This window comes from Arvicola amphibius, chromosome 4, assembly GCF_903992535.2.
Source record: "Arvicola amphibius chromosome 4, mArvAmp1.2, whole genome shotgun sequence".
NCBI classification, from domain to species: domain Eukaryota; kingdom Metazoa; phylum Chordata; class Mammalia; order Rodentia; family Cricetidae; genus Arvicola; species Arvicola amphibius.
The window spans coordinates 127445215-127464332 of record NC_052050.1 but is presented as its reverse complement, the minus strand read 5'-3'; the positions used below and the strand labels follow the sequence as shown (position 1 = coordinate 127464332).

General features: G+C 46.1%; 1 protein-coding gene across 1 annotated transcript in view; it reads right to left on the bottom strand.

Moving 5' to 3' along the window:
* The window catches only part of Stox2 (storkhead box 2), a 107357-nt gene extending 88619 nt beyond the window's left edge, over positions 1-18738 (bottom strand). The window contains 1 exon segment of the mRNA XM_038327095.1: positions 18573-18738. Within this exon segment, the coding sequence (XP_038183023.1) occupies positions 18573-18738 (166 nt within the window).
* Positions 18739-19118: the final 380 nt, after the last annotated feature.

Here is a 19118-nt window from a genome sequence, read left to right as displayed (position 1 = left end):
AAATGAAGACAGGGCAGCCCACAGTCTGAGACAATGGTAAATCAGTGGCTCCCAGACCCAAAATTACCTAGAGAGTGTTTAAAAACATAAAGTTCTGGGCCCGGTCCCAAGCCTACAAATACTTTGAGAATGAGGCCAAGATGTGTGGCGGCTTAACCAGCTCCCTGGATGATGCTGCAGGAGGACCGACTTCGACGCTGGTCCCCAGATGGTGTCTAGGAACTGCAGTCTACACAGAATGTCCCTGCCATGGTTATTTCCTGCTGCGTGCCGCTAGAAGGCAGGGACAGTGACAAGTGGGCGCTGCCAAGTGGAGCCTGAGGATGTCACACCACCATCCTGAGTCGTGTCCATCCCCATTCCGGTCCCACTCCCCCATCCCCCCACTCCCCCCACCCCTGTGGAGCTTCGGAACTTTACAGAGAGCAGCATTTTGGTTTCTGCAGGACACCTCCAGTATATTCTATGCTCATAACTTGAAGCAACTTGAAGGCAAGGACTGAAGGGCTTCATGCCCTTACATGTTACAGTACACGCTGCAGATGGGGATCAAAGTTGAATAATTAGAAGTTATGTTCATATTTAAACACACCTTCCATTTAGAACAATTTGGAGAATATTAATCGAACAAGAAAACAAGGAGGCCCTGTCTCTTAGTTCTGCCTTCCCTTGTGGTCATTACTGGGCAACTAGAGTCTTCATATAAAAAAAAAAAAAAAAAAAAAAAAAAAAAAAAACAGCACTGTGAAACCACTGATAGCTGTTCTTTTGGTTAAAAGTGTGTGTGTGTGTGTGTGTGTGTGTGTGTGTGTGTAGGGGTGGGTGCCTGAATGTTGCAGCATGTTGTGAGGAGCTCAGAGGACAGCCTTGCATGTCAGTCCTCACCTTCCAACTTGTTTGAAATAGTGTGTCTTCTTGTTCGCCATGAAGCACACCAGACTAGCTTCTGGGGACCGCAGTGAGTTATTCTAGATGTTTGTTTTACTTTGTCCTTCCTTATGTGGATTCTGGGGATCTAAACTCAGGTTCTCTTACTTGGAGGGCAAGAGCTTGCCTTTACTCACCCTTACCCTGAGCCCCAGTTCAGGTCCATAGACTTAAGATAGGTGACTAAAACTACTTCACGCTCACCTGCAGCCTTATCTAAAACAGCTAGAAAATCTGAAGTGGTGTTGAAATCTAGAATGGTGGATTGTACATTGTTGGCTGGAACGTAAAACGGGGCTATAGCTGTGAAAAAAGAAATAAATTAATTAATTAATAAAATAAAAATGAGAGACAGAAGCTTTGTAAGAGCCAACAATTCCAAAAGTTATTCAAAGGAATTAGAAGCATGATCTCAACGTAAAACTTTCTTAATAAAGCGTCCGAATCAAATGTTCATGGGAAGATGAATGTGATGTACACACACAGTAGAATATCATTTATCCTGGAAAAGAAAAGGCATCTGAGGAGGTACAGCATGGTTGAACTTTACAGGACCCGATGTGAAGTAAAATGAAGCCAGTCACAAATAAATCCTCCATGATTCCACATAGAAGGGCTTCTATGTGGTATCCAGTTACTCAAATTAACAAAGACAGAATGGCAGTTGCTAGGGACCGGGAGGAAGAAAATAGGAACTGAGTCTTAAAAGCGTACTTAGAAATGGGTTTACAGAATTAAATGCATTTTCACTTTAGGGACAAACTATTTTCTCAAAGAGACATGGCATGGGGACCTGGTAAAAATCTTCCTGCTCATGGTGTGTGGGGGGGGGGGGGGGGTATGCTGCGGTGGGAAGTGGTAAGTGGACATGACCAAATTACATGGTAAAATGCATGACAATTTCAGATTATACATAAAATATTATTTAAAAACAGAAAGTCTTATTTTTTATTAGTCCTTGTGTAGGCCTGTGGGTGTGAGATAAATTAAATCCAACGTAATCAAGAAGTTAATAAAATAGGAATCTGGGTGAATTCTTTCCATCTTCAATAATAGACACAGTCCTGTGAAATCTTATTTATCTATGATAAAGATATAAATGGTTAAAACTGGGGTAAATGAGTGATGTCTTTGCCAGTCAGTTAATTGGCTTAGAATATATATTAAATGTGTATTATAAAATCTTCCCTTGGGGTGAGGGCTACACAATGCCTGACATACACTGGGCGGCCTGCATATTGTTCACAGCCCCCCGCTTGACCCCACCCTGGCTGAGGCTGGAGCCTTATAGAGCCCCCAACCCCCACCCTTGTCCTTAAGTTGCAATTTACCACTCAGAGTTGCCCCAGCAAATCATTAGACATAAAATGATAACATAAAGTTCAAAGAAAAACCATGAAAATCATTTTAAAATTCTAATCCTGAGAATGGAACACAAGAGAACCTGACCTTTTACACACTGGTGCCTTTATCCTAATGTTTAAAAATTCAGAAAAAAAATATATAAATCACATTTTTTTTTTAGTTAAGAGCTATCAGCTTTGGATTTTATTTCTCCAACACTTTTGTTTATAAAGGATTGGAGTGTTAGAGCAGAAATAATTTCAACTACTTTTACTTTACATTTGGGAAATTTTGAGAAAACGTGATTAAAACCTTGACTTTTCTTATGTACACTGAGAACTGGGAGCTTCCCAGATTTTTGCTAACTTTCAGTGTTGCATATTTGGAGGATCTTATTGGCTCTAGATTTTGCAAAATATTTTTACCAGTAGAAGAATGAACTAAATTAAGACGATATCTCCATCCTGTTCCCATTCCCTACGCAACCCTGGGTAGTGGAACTCATCCTCCCGACACTGAGAAACCACAGAAAACTAGGAACTGTGAAGGGTTTTCTCAGATGGAGTCACTGCCCTATAAGGAGTCACAGGGACAGCCCACCCCCAACCCCAAGGGAAGATTTTATAATACACATTTAATATATATTCTAAACCAGTTAACTGATTGGCAAAGACATCATTCGTTTACCCCAGTTTTAACCATCTATATCTTTATCATCAGATTCACCCAGATTCCTATTTTATTAACTTCTTGATTATGTTGGATTTAATCTTATCTTACACCTACAGGCCTACACAAGGCCTTCTTTGCCTGATAACGTCATCCTGAATTACAGTGTGGGTCCTGTCAACTCCCTAGTGATTTGGCCTGTGGTTATCTTCAGAGTGTGTTTAGTCCAAAATGCTTCCAAAAACACATGGCAGAAGTTAAGGTTACACTTAACCCTTTTCCTCGGTCATTTTTACAACCAAAAGACTCCAGAAGAGTATAAGAGAAATTAAGAGAGCAGAAGAAAATTCTCTGCTGGGCCAGGGAAGATGGCTAAAGGCTAAGCACATGTACACTTAAGGATCTACCTGAGTTTGGAACCCCAGCACCCGCGGAGAAATCTGGGTATGCCATGCCTTTGTGTGCCATCCCAGCTCTAAGAGAGGTGGAGAGGAGACAGGAAGATTGTGGGGGTTTGATGGCCATCAGTCCAGCTCCAAATTCAGTGAGAGACCCTGTCCAGAGGGAAGGAGGTGAGGAGTATTAGGACAGCACACCCAGTGACCTTTAACACAGTTCCTCATGCTGTGGTGACCCCCAACCATAAAATTATTGTCATTGCTATCTCATAACTGTAATTTTGCTATGAATCCTAATGTAAACGTCTGATCTGCAGGATGGTCTTAGGTGACCCCTGTGAAGGGGTCCTTTGACACCAAAGGGGTGGCAACCCATGGATTGAGAACCACTGACCTACTTCCTGTTGCCTCTGCATGCACACAGACACAAGCACACACAAACACAAATGCACAAACATGACACACCAACACACTGTACTCACACATGTATGCATGCACACCACACACACACACACACACACACACTAAATATATGTATATATCTGTCTGGCATCATATACAAGATGTATCTAATAAAGAAAATGCTTTGTGAGTGAACAAAATGATGAGCTTACACCAGATTATGAATTTCCATGTGACTTCTCTCACTCAGAGTTACACAGGTGGTTGTCAGTCTCCTTTTACAGTTACGACCTAGGACTTGAGCAAAGTCAAGGCTGATCTCCCCTAAGGATCAGGGACATCCCCTGTGAGTGACAGCTTGATTACATCGAGCCAATTAAGGCATCAGAAGAGCTCACCAGGGTGTGAAGAAATGCACTCCGGGTGATAAGGAAAGGAAGGGCAAGAAATAGCTCCCCCCCCCCCAGCTCCCAGGGGCTCTATTACTCCCAAGAGTAGACAAAATGATCCATAGAACTTTAGCGGGCTAAAGAGGGGTCAGTCTCAAATGACATCCATAAATATTTAAATAAAAACTCATTAAGACGGGAATAATCTCCGAAACTGCTCCCCTCGGTTCAACAGAGGCCTCTCAAGGAGAAGCCACCTCTTCTTTCCCCTACTTTAGAGGAAGTATAAGGTAAAACACTCAGAATGAAAGGGAAAATAGTGACTCCTTAATCTAAAGCAGAAACTTGATTCTGGGCTGGGGAGATGGTTCTGCAGGTAAAGTGTATGCAGAGCAAGTATGAAGATGTAGGTTCAAGTTCCCAGGACACATATAAGATAGCCCACACCTATAACTCCATTTCTGGGACAGGGTGGAGACAGAGGTATCCCGGGGATTTATCCAAAAGGTCAGCTCCAGATTCAATAAAAGACCTTGTCTCAAAAAAATACAGAGCCAGGCAGTGGTGGCTGGCTCAGGTCTTTAATTCCAGCACTCAGAAGGCAGAGGCAGGTGGATCTCTGAGTTCAAGGACAGCCTGGTACACAGAGTAAGTTCCAGGACAGCCAGGGTTTACACAGAGAGAACCCTGTGTAACAAAAGCAAACACATGATAAAGAACGGTGGTGGAGCTGGGGAGCTGACTGAGCAGTTAGGAGCACTCGCTGCTCTTGCAGGAGACTGAAGTTCAGTTCCCAACACCCATGTCTAACTCACAACCTCCTGTAACTCCAGGCCTAAGGCATCTGACACCCTCTTCTGGCCTCCAGTGGCAGCTGAATGTATGTGTGCACATGTGCAACACACATTCATGTATGCATACACACATACACAAATATGCACACAGATGTAAATAAATCTTTTATAAAAATATGATGGCGAATGATATACACATATGCCAAACACACACACATATGTTTTTAAAGTTAATTTTACCATGGTTTAGATGAAAAGCCTTAGTTGAGCATTCATAATTAAAGATGTGTTGTGATCATGCATGAGAGTCGGTCAGTACACTGTGTGCGTGTGTACAAAAATCTGCCACTGGTGCTATTTAACATATTCTTTGGTGGTGGCCATGCAGGCTTCTTCTGGGGCCTCAGTGAGGTGATGGCAATGCAGTGTCTGGTATTCTGAAGATAGGGCACCAAAAAGAAAAAAAAATAGATGCCTGCCCTTGGAGCAATGTGAGTAAAATGTAAGGTGTCTGCCTGGACACCTACACATCAGAGGCTTTGTGTTTTATAAGGATGTAGTCAGGCGGTGAGAAGACAGAGGTGACCTTCTGACCCCTGGAACTGCCAAGCTTAGCTACACCTTCCAAGAACCTGTCTTCTGGTGACCTCCCTCCAAGTCAATGCACAGCCATTAGCCACATCTCTGATAAGCCTACAGCATCAATTGCAGCCAAAGGACCAAGGCTTCCCAGGAGTCTCCGTCTATGTGGCTGTGTTTGATAACAGCAGCTCCAATGCTTTGCCCATAAGACAGAATGTCCTATACTACTTAGTCCCATCAGTCACGGTTAAGGATGGAAATGTCCCCAACAGGTTCGATATTTGCTCCCCAGCTGAGGCCTTGCTTGGTGAGTTCTTGCTGGAGGATGTAGGCCACCGCAAACAGCCTTGGAGTTATACAGCTGGCCTCTCACTTCCTGTCTTTCTCTGCCTTCTGGTGACTGAGGCAAATGTGACCAGCTGCTTCATGCTCCTGCCAAGCCTTGCCTACCACCATCATGAAGGACTGCACCCCTCCAACTGTGAGCCAACATAATACTTCTTGCCTTGAGTTGCTTCTTGTTGAGTATTTGATCACACAATGGAAAAAAAAATAACATAGCATCCAAAGTACAGGTTCTGTGTCATTTTCCCCATGACTAAGTAACCACACATACACACACAAAAAGAAAAAAAGATCAGATGTTGACGCATGGAATTCCATATTCTCCAGAAACTAAGGATTAGTGGTGAAACCCAGGCCTTGTCTACTTACACACAAAGGCAGCTTTTAAAGTTTAACTCATTGGCCATGACCACAGAAAGCAAATTATTCCCACCTTTATGCTTTCGTTATATCTTTCCCCCTGGGTTTGAAGGAAGGGAACACTGAGGACCTGTGATAATTTAAAAGAAAATGGCCCCCCTAGGGAGTGGCTCTATTAGGAGATGTGGCTTTCTTGGAGTAGGTGTGGTCTTATTGGAGGAAATGTGTCACTGTGGGGTAGGCTTTGAGGTTTCCTAAGCTCAAGCTACACCCAGCGACACAGTTCACTTCCTGTTCTCTGCAGATCAAGATGTAGAACTCTCAGCTCCTTCTCCAGCACCATGTCTGCCTCATGCTGCCATGGTCTGTCATGAAGACAATGGACTGAACCTCTGAAACTGTAAGCCACCCAATTCAATGTTTTCCTTTATAAGAGTTGCTGTGCTTCTTCACAGCTATAGAAATCCTAAACAAGACAGGACCGAATGGGGCGACATACTGAAAATGACCAGGAATGACACAGGTAGTGACCAAGGAGGTCTCCAAGCTCCAAGGTTCCTGACCCTAGCTGGGTGGGGTTCCCATGAGGTTTCAGCTTTGATAGCTAAGCCGGGTGGCAGGCCCTTTCTCCTCTCCAGCTCATCTGTTATCTCAGAGCACCAAGTCAGGCTACAAACCATGTTCCTGGAAAAGCATCAGAGATTCACCTATGAAAAGTGGGTCCAAACTGTGCCAGACACGACCCGTTTTGTTTCTTACACAACTATCTCCAGAACTATTTCTACTTTTAAAGACCCATCCAAGGTGAGACAATGCACTTGGTTTAAAGGGGACATTGCCCTAGGCTTTCCCTCCAAATTGGCTTTGGAAAATGTTACCATCGTTTCCTGTTTCATAGTGAAATTTTGTGAGACCCATTTTTGTTGCACATGGAAACACATACACGTGGCCCAGATGGCACCTCCAAGAAGGCTCTTTTCCCCCTATATCCAAAAAGTCAAATAAGCATCTCCAGTCAATCCACATCTGATTAGATGATTTTGAGGGAAGTCAAGTTCTCTTAGATTTATATATCACAGGAATGTCGACGTCATAATGGTTCTTGATCATTTTTCCTAAGTTGGAAATCTGAGAACAAGACTACTTAGATAAATGAGGAATTCCATGGGCTAACCTCAGATCATGTATCAAGATCGGTAAGAAATGGAATATTTGATCTCTGATTAAATGACTCCGGAGTAAGAGGCTAAGAATCCAGCTTAGGTAGATTCTGAACTTGGTCTGACCTTGTGGACAAGTTGGCTGCTGGCACCCTCCTTCTGTACTCTCGGTTGTAAAACACCAGGGAATTCCCAGGTCTGTGTAGCTATGCTCCAAAAGACAACAAAAGTTTTCTTGTAGACAGTTGGTAGAGTCAAGAAAGTGAGCTTCTTTTACAACATTGCCAGAAGATCTAGTTTGGGTATTTTTTTTTTAAATCCTGAAGCAGAGGCTCCACCTGTTCACCCCAGTGGCCATCAAAATTGCTCCATTTTCCCTGCTTGTCCTTTGGGCTCAGCAACTGCAGCAAGGTGACAAATACCCACAATTACTCAGCAGGGCCTTCGCATCCCTCCAGGCGCTAACTATGCCTTGGCTCAAAGAGAATTGGAACCCCAAGTCCACACTGCCGCTGCCGGGAATCTGAACAAGCCTGTGTTCTCTCAAAGTTATACATGTACACTGTTAGCCACGATGTGTCTGAACCCTGATGGAGGGGTCACACAGAAAAGCGATGACCAGCATTCAGGGCTTGCAGGGATGTACGAGGGTGCTATGAGAACACAAACCAGCATTTCAAAGACAATCGGGCTTCCTCTAGGATGGTTGTCTCCATCTTCCTAATGCTGCAACCCTTTAACACAGTTTCTCATGTTGTGGTGACCCTCCCCCACCCCATCATAAAATTACTTTTGTTGCTATAATTTTGCTACTGTAATGAATCATAGTGTAAATATCTAACATGTAACCCCTGTGAATGGGGTTGTGACCCACGGGTTGAGAACCACGGCTCTAAGAAATTCAAAACACCAAGAAGGAGCGAACGTGAAGCTACCGTTGAGGCAAGAGGGGGCTATCATTGGACAAGTAAGAAAAGACTGGAAGCTTTTCAAAATGAAAGCAACATTGCTGCAAAGTGAAAACCAAAACTGTATTTGTTATATGGTTTCTATATCATTTTTTAGATCAATCATTGACATTTAAAGTGACAACCACTGCAGCTCTAATTGGCTGGGATTCTCAGCTACACGTAATACAAGTCAGCACTGGCTCTTTAAAAACCGCTAATAGTAAACAATTCCAGTCTCATGCCCCTAAGGCATCAGACTCAGTTCTAAGTGCTTATGCAGATGAATTCACATAATTCATCCAGTGCCTGCTGAGCAGGTACCATTATGATCCCCATTTCTCAAGACAGGAAACTGAGATCCTAGGAAAACAGCTAACATTTCCGCTGCCTTGCTCAGGCAGTGACAGAAAGGCTGGAATTGTGAAGCCAGGCTCCCAGGGTCTGCCTCTCAGCCATCACTCGCAAGGATCACAGCCTCTCAGAAAAGCAACCTCCTCTCGTCTAGTGTATATTAGGTGACTCACAGGTGACCAGGCAGGGTGGGAATGGCAGGCTTGGAACCCTGAAGACAGAGACACTCTATGAAGGGAAGGGTCTTTGTCAGAAGTCACAGCCAGTCCCAAAAGAGCAGCTGGCACCCAGAAGACCATCAGCACGGCCACACAGACACAACTTATGACTGCGTGGGGATTGCTACCCTACTGCAAGCCCACCACCATCACAGAGATTACACCAGAGCAGGAATGAGTCAGGAAGGGCAAGGGCATGTACAACTGAAAAAAAGAAAAAAAATAGGCCTCCAGCCCCATCTCCATGTGGAGTTGACAAGAGAGCAGTCAGGCAGCAACTGAGCATCTCCATAGAGAAGCCTGCCTCTGCCTCCCACCGACGATCCAGTGGTGGGAAGATTCCTGTCCTAGGGCGCCTGAAACAAGCAATACAAACCAGCAGAGAACAAGAGAAAAATATTCTAATTCCTAAGGTTGGATTACAGTGATCTGTAAAGCTAGTCCCTTCCAGGGCACTGGGGGAGAAGACACCGCAGGTCTCATTCCAGCTTCCTATGGCCAGCAATCACCGACCTTCCTTGGCTTGTGGGTACTCCCGTATCAGCCCCTTCAGTCACGTGACTCCCCCCCACTTCAACTGGAGTTCTTTCAATTTACATATGGAGGCAAAGTCCATCCTACCCCGCTAATCAGCACCTCAGCAAGATTATATCCAGACCATATTCCCAAATATGGTCATATTCACAGGCACCAGAGGCTAGAACTTGAATGCATATTTGGGGAGAACCTGTCTAATGCATCATGACGGGCTACAGAGCAAAGAGAGACACTCAGATGTGGAGAAACAAAAACGACAAGGGCATCATTTCACCCACTGATGAAATCATTTCAAAGCAAACAAGTGGGCACACAAAAAGCAGTAGAGACTGTACTGGCTGTCCTGGAGGAAGAGGCCAGACAGGAATGTGCAGGAGGGGTGAGGTAGGGTGCCAGCTGCTAGACAGTCCCTCTCTGAGAAACCACGGCCATCAGAAGGCTAGGGCCAGGCATCCGTCCTCTACCCGAATGCCCACAGGCATCTGCCAAATATCTCTCTTTTTATCTTCAAAAAGAGAAAACTTGGCCGGGAGGAGTCATCATGGATTAAAGTAGAAAGATAAATGGAGATTTTTTTTTTAAAAAACAGTGTGAGTTACCTAAGCCATAATTTTTCCACTGAATAGGTGTATGGCAGATGTTTGAAACATACGTGATTTACGTAGCTGGCCTCATCTTTTGTGCAGTGACTTGTGTCGCTTTCATGCTTTCCAAACCCGAGTAAAGATACCCAAAGCATGCTCCCGCTGCCAACCAAACAAAATAGCTACAGACGACTCAGTGTAAACACCAATAATGCTAACCTAAGAATTACACTACGCTTCATTCTTAAGACCAGGGGAGTAACCTGCAAGCAATCTCAATGACGGTTCTTCAGGTTTCTGAAAACCTAAGGAGAACTCAGTTGGCGAAATCCAGTTGACCCTCCATCTGCTGGAAATAAAAATAACTTAGGCCATCTGACCTAAAGCAGACCGTAAAGTTCAAAAGAGCCGGGCTATCCTGGCGCCAGCTGCTTCTCTGTATGGATGACCTCCAGCCCTCTACCCTTCCTCATTCACCAGCGTGCCTAAAGGACCACCCTGCTCCCGGAACTCACTGTCCATTCAAAGTGGAACTCATCACCTGCCCCACTTTTCGCAGCTTCCTGGTCACTCATTATGTTCTTCAGAGGCAACATCCTGATGCATGTGTGTGGTTTTTTTTAATCAGTGTATATTTATTATACAAAGCAATGGTTTTGTGACATTTCTAATCAAGTATATCATGTACTTCACTCATATTTGCTCATCAGCCTCTCTTGTGACCCGTTTTACTGGTCTCCCTTCCCAAATAAGACTGTGGGTGTCTCTTTGTTTGCGAGGGTGTGCCTGTGCATGTATGTGTGTGTGCATGCGTGCATCCTGCGTGCGTGTGTGCATGTAAAAATCTAGACTCCACATACGAACAAAAACATATGTGCCTTTCTGGTCCTGGCTTCTCTCACTTATCGAGGTGACCTCCACTTCCACTCATCTTCCCGCAAATGTCCCAGTCCCCTCCTCTTTTACAGCTAAGGAAAGCACACTGTGAACATCTGTAGCACGTCCTCTTTACCGTTCATGCTGATGGACAGCTAGGCTACCTCCATAACTTGGCTATTGCAGACAGTGCCGCAGGAAGCACGGATGAGCAGACCTCTCTTTTATATGCTCTGGGTGTGTCCCCAGGAGCGGTTCTACTCTTTGACTTTTGAGGACTCTCCACCCTTCTTTCCACAGCACCTACACTAGCTAACATCCCCACCAACAAGGTACAAGGGTCTTTTGTTTTCTCTTCTTAAAGCCAACATGTTCCAAAGAGTAATCCATCCTTCTGTCTGCCGCGTCCTCCCTAGAGCCGTCCTCCCGACCCTCCCTCCTTGGCCTATACAAGTTCCAGTTCAAGTACAGGTACACGGCTCCCGTCAAGCCGACGAGTTCTTTTCAGCTGGTTAGCTGGTTAAATGTTTTAATAAAGAAGAGTTATAGGTTCGTTTTAATGAGGACTCCAAAAATATAATTACCAAGTGAAACCTGCAATTTCACAGAAAAGGGGTTTTCTTTCTAACTCACTTAACTAAAAGGTGAATCAAGTTGGACGAAAATCTGGAAAGTACAGGGGAAGCTAACCGACGATGCTGGAAGCCTGGTCCTCATTGTGTCCCCGTTGTGTCCCCGTTGTAACAGCAGTGACTGTGGTGGACCTTTATAGAGGTGACTAGACACAACGGTGCTGTCCTGGGGAAGGGTCTGACGCCTCCCTGGAGGGAGGAAGTTGTGTCTGATATGACCCGACCAGTTCTCTTACAGGTGAGGGGCTGTACAGTGTGTCTAGCCCACGTGCTCACTCCCTTCTACGCGTGATCGATTCTACTGGGGCATTGAAAAATGAGGGAGGGCGAGACCCCACAAGGACATCTGCATTTTGTTACAGTCACTAGAGCTGTGTGCCAAATAAACTTCTTAGCCCCAGATAAAACAGTCTAAGACAAGTCGTGTATAGTTAAGACAAAAAGGACAAAGTGTGGTGTCTGACGTAATGAACTGTGGCTCTAGGGCGGACCTTTATCATCTGCTCGGGATCACCACGTGAGTCCCCTCCTGCAGATCTTCCAAGCAGCAGACACTCATGGCCATCCATCTACCCAACAACCCACGCGAGGCACCCCTTCCTCAAATGTTTCTTTTGCCAGTTCCCTCCTAAAGTCACAAATCTATTACTTGCCTCAAGATTCACCCAAATTTCAGGTTCCTTTCTTGCCTAGTTATACGGCTGCCTACATCCCAGGGTTACAGCATGATAAACTCCCCACAGCTCTGTGCCTGGCTCATACTGTTTCCCCAGCCTCCCTGAGTCCTTCTCTTTCTCCATCTCTTTAAGTCCTAGCTACTCCTAATGACCTCCAGGAAGTACCCCCTCCAAGTGCTCAGTGGTATCCTGCCCATCTCTGAGCCCTGTTCACCCTACACCAATCCAGACTTAACTGTTCTCCTTGGCTCCTGATTGTATACTCCAGCTTCCCGATTCCCAAAGGCTCGTTCATAAACAGCTGGTTCCCACCCACCAGTCACGTCAGGGGATGGCTTGATGGTAGGATCTTAAGATTGCATAACATAAACAAATAGATATTTGATACAATAATATATGGTCTGTAGAATCCTAAGTTATAGTAACGTCCCCCAGTTATAAAGAGATGACTCACAGCCCCACTTCCAGACATCCTTCCTTTCATCCTCTTCTTAAAACAGTCATGTCTTCGTCGTTCATCTAAAAGACACCCGAGTCCTGATACACGCCAAGCTCGGGGAAGTTGGCATGACGAAGGCGTGAGGGAAACAGGTGTTATGGGCGAACAGCTGGCTGTCCAGTAAAGGAAGAGACTAAGGGAGCTGCAAGCACAATGCAAAGCTGCTATGGCCCAAGCGTAAAGTAAATGTCACAGAAAGGATCTGGGGGAAGAGAAAAAGAAGGGGCACGCTGGGGTACACCTGCACTCTCAGCGACGCCAGAGACGGAGGCAGGAGGTTGAAAGGTCAAGCCAGTCTGAGCTAAAAACCTAATCTCAAATACAGGGGGTGGGCAAGATGTGCTGCTGGCTCTGGACGGGGAGATGGACTTCGATCAGACCTGAAGAGGTGGGGACACCAACAGTGTCATAGAAAAGTCTGCAGCAGACACAGCGGCTTGAGGGGCAAATGAGCATACAGAGCTCGCAGACACGGGATCCAGAGCACAGGGTAATGAGGAGGTTAACAAGATGTGGAAACAGCGGGGTAAGTCCCACCGTGGAGACTTCCTAGAGCCCACAGTCCACACAGGACTCAATCCACATGCATGAGATGCATTAGAAAGAGAAGCAACTTCTCCAGTTTTGCTTTGAGCCAGGTCGGGGGGATACCAAAAACAAAAGCCTTCTGGGGTCCCAAGAAGAATGGATTGGCCCAGAAAACTGGTCCCTTTGGGAGATAATAAAGACAAGCAGAAGATCTAAGTAGCTGGGATAAAGAACAAAGATGCAAATTTAAAAATATTTAAGTGGTAGAAAGCAATAGGATTCTGTGGCCAGCTGGTTACACATTCCAACATCACATAAAAATAGCCCGGGGATTTACTACTTAAGGAAAAGTTTATTAGCTCCTTTAAAAACCACTCGTGTCATTTCATTCTTGTGTGACTGTGGCCAGAGTAAATTTAGACTTGACTAGACTCTGCTCGCACTAGCCCAAGAAACCTTTATAGTCAAGACATCACACAGGTTCATGAGTTAGTAATGAAGGGCCGCACTAAACTCCAAAGTCTGTATGCTATCCCAGAAACCAGGACCTAGCCAGGGTTTACACCCAAGTCATGCTTTCAGCATAAACTATCCTGTACCAAAGAACACACCCTTGTCCAATCTAGTCCACATCTCTGGGAATTTACAGGGAATGTAAGACCTCAAATGCCCAGAAGTTATCAGCATCCTAAGGTATACATAGATAGATAGATAGATAGATAGATAGATAGATAGATAGATAGATAGATAGGTATCATATCATACTCTTTCTTTTTCAAATGAAAATTCTCCAGAAAGTGTAAGACATTACTTCCACTCAACTGATGACAACAATAAGTGCGGGGAGCTACAAGTAAGACCGTTGAAGAGCAGAAGAAGAAAAGGCAAGAAACAGGACACTGCTTATTATTAAAACTTGTCACCTATAAAATGCCAGGAAGCACGCACTCAACATAGGCCTAAGGATGGCAGGAAGCAAGACTCCAGCATGAGCACCCCTCCCTCCTAGAGAAGCGTGGGACTCCAGGATGTAGAGGAGGACAAAGGGCTCGCCTAACGACCATGTGCGAAGTTCGGAAGTCCCAAGCTTGCTCCTTATGAAACCTACATATGGAGGCATGGAGCCAGAGGACTCTTGATGGATGGAGGGAGGTCATCTGACTGTAGGGGGACACAGCTGGCTTGAACAGGTCATGATTAGAAGCTGAGCGTTCAGTTTCCACTTTCACGGCTCTTAAAATAAGAGCACATGAGGAACTGGATCATAGTAAAACCCCCGGAACCAGTTTCGGTAAAATGAAAACCAATAACCTAATCAAGTGGTGTGCCAGCCATGTCTCCCCACTAATCAAATCATCATCAGACAAAACTAATCCACGTTTTTGTAGGTGTTGTTGTTGTTGTTGTTGTTTGTTTTGTTTTTAGGATGTAGTGTAGGGCTTTCATTTTATCTCTCTTTCCAAATTACATAGGGCCATAGTTTTGAGAACCAGCTTTCTCCCTTAAAGGTATGACTTCAAGACATGAGAACTGACCTAAAACTAACCACCACTTAGCATTCTCTTTAACAGGCAAAGTCTTTATAGGCATGCTCAGAAGAACTGGAAGACTAGAAAAATTAACTTGTAATCTTGATCAGTGTTAGACAACCCACCAGAATTCTGGCAGCATTATACTTGGGACAAGAAGCAACAACTACCCTCAGTACAGCCCAAGGGAGAGCAAAGGCAATGAGAGGCCGTGGCATCATCTGAATGAATGGCTCGAAGGACACTCACGCAGGAACAGAGGGGGCTCTAAAGGCCTCGTGCACACAAAACTGAAGGCTCTCCAATCAATCCTTCCACACTGGTCTGTGATCATGGCTGCAACTGCAGCTGCCCTGAAAAGTACACAGATTTCCTTCTTCTTTGGGGAGCTTGACTCTCCCACTAGCTAACATCAAGATTTCTATCTAGCGGTAGAAAACTGAGGCAGAATGGCCCCATATCCACTGGATCTAACCTCCTTTCTTCTCACAAGGCTGAGCACGCTTTGCAGCCATCTTGGTTTGAACAGAAGGCAAGATCCCCACTCCACACTCCTTCCTAGAAGCAACTAGAAGTTGGGAAATGAATATACAGGAGGAGCAATGGACTCTTCTCCTGGCCTGTGAACTCTCTGGTTGCTGGGAGGCTGGGCACTCTGAGGATTATCAAACTTTAGGTTTGACAGCTGAAAAGAGGCATAGAAAGAAACCATGGCGTACACAACCAAAAGGCTCACGGGTTTCTAACCAACCGTCTCCCTATAAGACCTGGTCAGCCTCAGGTGTGTCTGGCCTGACCTCATAAGACTAAATTTTTCTCCTGAAGGGAGCAGGGGGGAAAAAACCAAGGCCAAAGGTCAAGCCCATTGCTGTAAATCACATATTCCACTTATTACCAATTAGAAATGGTGCTGTCTCATTAAAACTTATCATAAAGGCCTACAGCTTCATTCGAAGCACCTACCATGTGCTAGAGAGCTGCACTAAGTCCAGGACAGCTGTCAGTGAGTACCTGTAAAACCGTCCTGGGATTTCTCATTTCTCAAAGATTTTTTTTAAAAGTTATTTTCCTTAATTTTCATATTTTCGGGGGGGGGCGTGTCTAAAAGGTCTCAAACCCGAAGCTGCTCTAGACTATTTAGCACAGTTTTGAAGAGGCTGATCTCTGAATCCAAGTAACTCACCTACACGGCAAACTCTCCTTGACTAAAATGGAGCACGGTAACAGGAACTAGTGAAGCCAGCAGCTGGGCGAACAGAACCAGCTGTCAAACCTTCACGTTCCTAGGCTGCTTCATTTCCCATCATGCTACGAGACATGAAACGACGCTCCAGCTTGCACCCAGAACAACCAACTTGTTACGGCAGATTCCACTCACGACTTGCTGGAGGAAGAGCTTCCTCCAATGATCTCCACGGGTTTCACACAGCATCAGCTACCACCACCTCCCGTGGTGCTGAAAGGAGCCAAATTTGGGGAGGGATATAACAGAGAGGGTTGCCCTCTAGAGTCACCCCAACCAAAAGGCTACATGGGAGGAAGGGTCCACCATCCTCTCAATGTTTTTATTGTAAGCATTTGCCTTGGGATTCACAATTTCTTTCAACGAACCCTAGACCCGCTTTTCATTCCAGGTACCAGCTGACATCCCGGGCAAAGCCCATGCTCTGTCCAACCCTGGATCCTCACAAGAGTCTAGCAAGACACTGGTCTTCAGGAGCACTCCACCAAATGACACCGCCCTCTCCTTGGGAATGCTCTGATCTCAACAGTAACCTGACATTGAGTCTGGCCAGAACACCGCCAGTTTGTAACAGGTTATTCCAGGAAGGCCATCTGACCATCTGCAGGTCGCACACGGAACGAAATGAGAGAATCACGTAAAACTGGAAGACTCTTCCTCATGCCCTCAAAAATGTCTCACGGAGCTGGCCGTCGCGGAGTTCTTTTGCAAAGTCTGAAAACGTGATCACGAGGAAGCAATGATGAGGCAGATAAAAATAGACTCCGCGGGAATGTGCCTGACATTATCACACAAAGTCTTGCAGGCTTGTTGGAGAACTCATAGCACCCTGCCTTCAACCGCTCTGTCAATTCTGATTTCTTGGGGAGGGGGGAGCAAGAAAGAGGGGTGTGCTGAGGATGCAATGGAAGCATCCAAACTTTAGTGGGAGACGCCTAAGAATGGCCTAGCACCCAGTGTGGACACAGGTCTATGTACAGGGTAGAGTGGGAGAAGTCTAGGATTAGCCTAACACCCAGTGTAGACACAAGGTCTAAGAACAGGATGGAGTGGGAGAAGCCTAGGATTAGCCTTACACTCAGTGTAGACACAAGGTCTATGTACAGGGTGGAGTGGGAGAAGCCTAGGATTAGCCTTACACTCAGTGTAGACACAAGGTCTATGTACAGGGTGGAGTGGGAGAAGTCTAGGATTAGCCTAACACCCAGTGTAGACACAGGCTTATGTACAGGGTTTAGAGCTGGCTCTAGGTGTACAGTACGTTCACTGTCCTGATAGTAAAGAATGGAACAACCACAGCCACGACTTAGATTACTTAAGCGTAAACTGTGGTTGTCACTTCCTTTCCAAAAGTGGTTTTTCATGAAAGAGAAAATCCAGGGAATGTGATTGCCAATATAGCACGCAACATCCCTTATGTTTGCCCGATTTTGCAATAAAAAGGATACATTGATTGAGGCTTTTCCGGGGAATGGAGACATGGTCATGGGACATTTTTGAAGTGCAAGATACTGACCCCAATTTAAAAGGATTTGCTACTTAAGGAGAAAGTAACACTAGACTGTAAGTACCAACCACAGGCTTAGAACAATCTCCCCAGTTAAGACAGGGCTTAGGGTGTCTTGGTACAGACACTTAGCAATAGAATTCAGTCTCCATGCTTCCTTTACATGGCATTTAAAAGCAAATTAATTTTTTTCCAGAATGAAAACATTGGTATCTTCCCACCTCTTTGCATACAAGTAAGGAACACAAACCACAAGGTTCCCAGGCTTTTCTCCCTTCAGCATCTCAAGTACAGTATCCCTGGGTTCCCAAGCCACAAAGCAAAGCTAGCGAATGGAATTCATAGAGGACCTGCTCCTTCTAGGAGGCTCAGAACACTCGCAGCATTTTCACCGGAAACCTGTTTTGAAGCCTTCACTTCTGTGAACCATTGTGTTTGTCCTTCCCATCCAGCATGCAAAACACGATATAGCCTCCATTCCATCCTCAGCACTGATGCAACCTACGCTAAGTCCACCCACAATCCTTGAGTATTCCGTATGCAAACACGCCACAACCCCCGCCCCAAGCATTCAAGGAGCCCCAGCAGAGTCCCTGTGTGCAAATGGAACCAGCCTCAGATGGGCATGGGCAGAACCTCGAATCATCCAGAACGGTGCATGGAACCTGTTTCTTTTTTAGGGGCGGGAGGAGGGGTGTTGTCTGTTTAAATACCCTCTAAGGTAACTGGCCATAATGCAGGCACAAGCGAACCTGGCACTGCGGGCAACCCTAGACGCAGGCTCTCCTTTCACAAAGCTCAGGGAGGCTGCAGTCCTCATATCTCCCTGCAGACCAGATGCTCTGCTCGATCCCCCTCCCCGATTTTACCTAACTAATAGCTCTCCAACCCCATATTGAGAGGGCCTGCTGTGGATCTTGCAGAGGTACAAAATGGTGGATGGGAGCTAATTTTTCCCTGTGCTCTCCCCATAACTCGGCACATCCATCACAGCAGGTCCTCTACCCACCAAACCCCCAAACTAGCCGCGGCGCACCGAACACCGCCAGCGGCTGAACAGTGGTTACCAACCTGATGTCATGTAGCCCCGAGAAGCCTGGGGCGCGAAGGCCGCGGGGAAGCGCTTGTGCAGGCGGTAGTCCTTCTCGCTGCGGGACCTCATGCGGTCCGAGGCCCGGTCCGAGAAATCCGAGCTAGGCCAGGCTCGCCGCAAGGTTGTGCTCCGGGTCTTCTTCATGGTGGGCAAGAGCGACCCTGGTGCCCCGATAGTGGGGCCTCAGCGCCGGGGCGCAGCGCGCTGCTTCATCCGTCTACCGCGGCCACGACCCGGGAGGATTCTGCGCGCATTTTTTCCCCAGCCCCTCTCTCGTCGGTGTCTACACCGCCAGAGGCAGGTCCGAACCTCCCCACGCCCCCCCACACCCCCACGGCGAAGGCTCGGATTTTACACTCGTCCCACAATGCATTCCACTTCATTTGCAATCCTCCCGGCTTCCAGCTTCCAGATTCCTGGGGGGAAGGCACGTTGGGAGGCTCGGCTGCCGGGAGGGGGCGGCCGGGGTGGGGGCGCCGAGACTTGCAGCGTGGAAGCAATGGGAGCGCAGACAATGGCCCGAT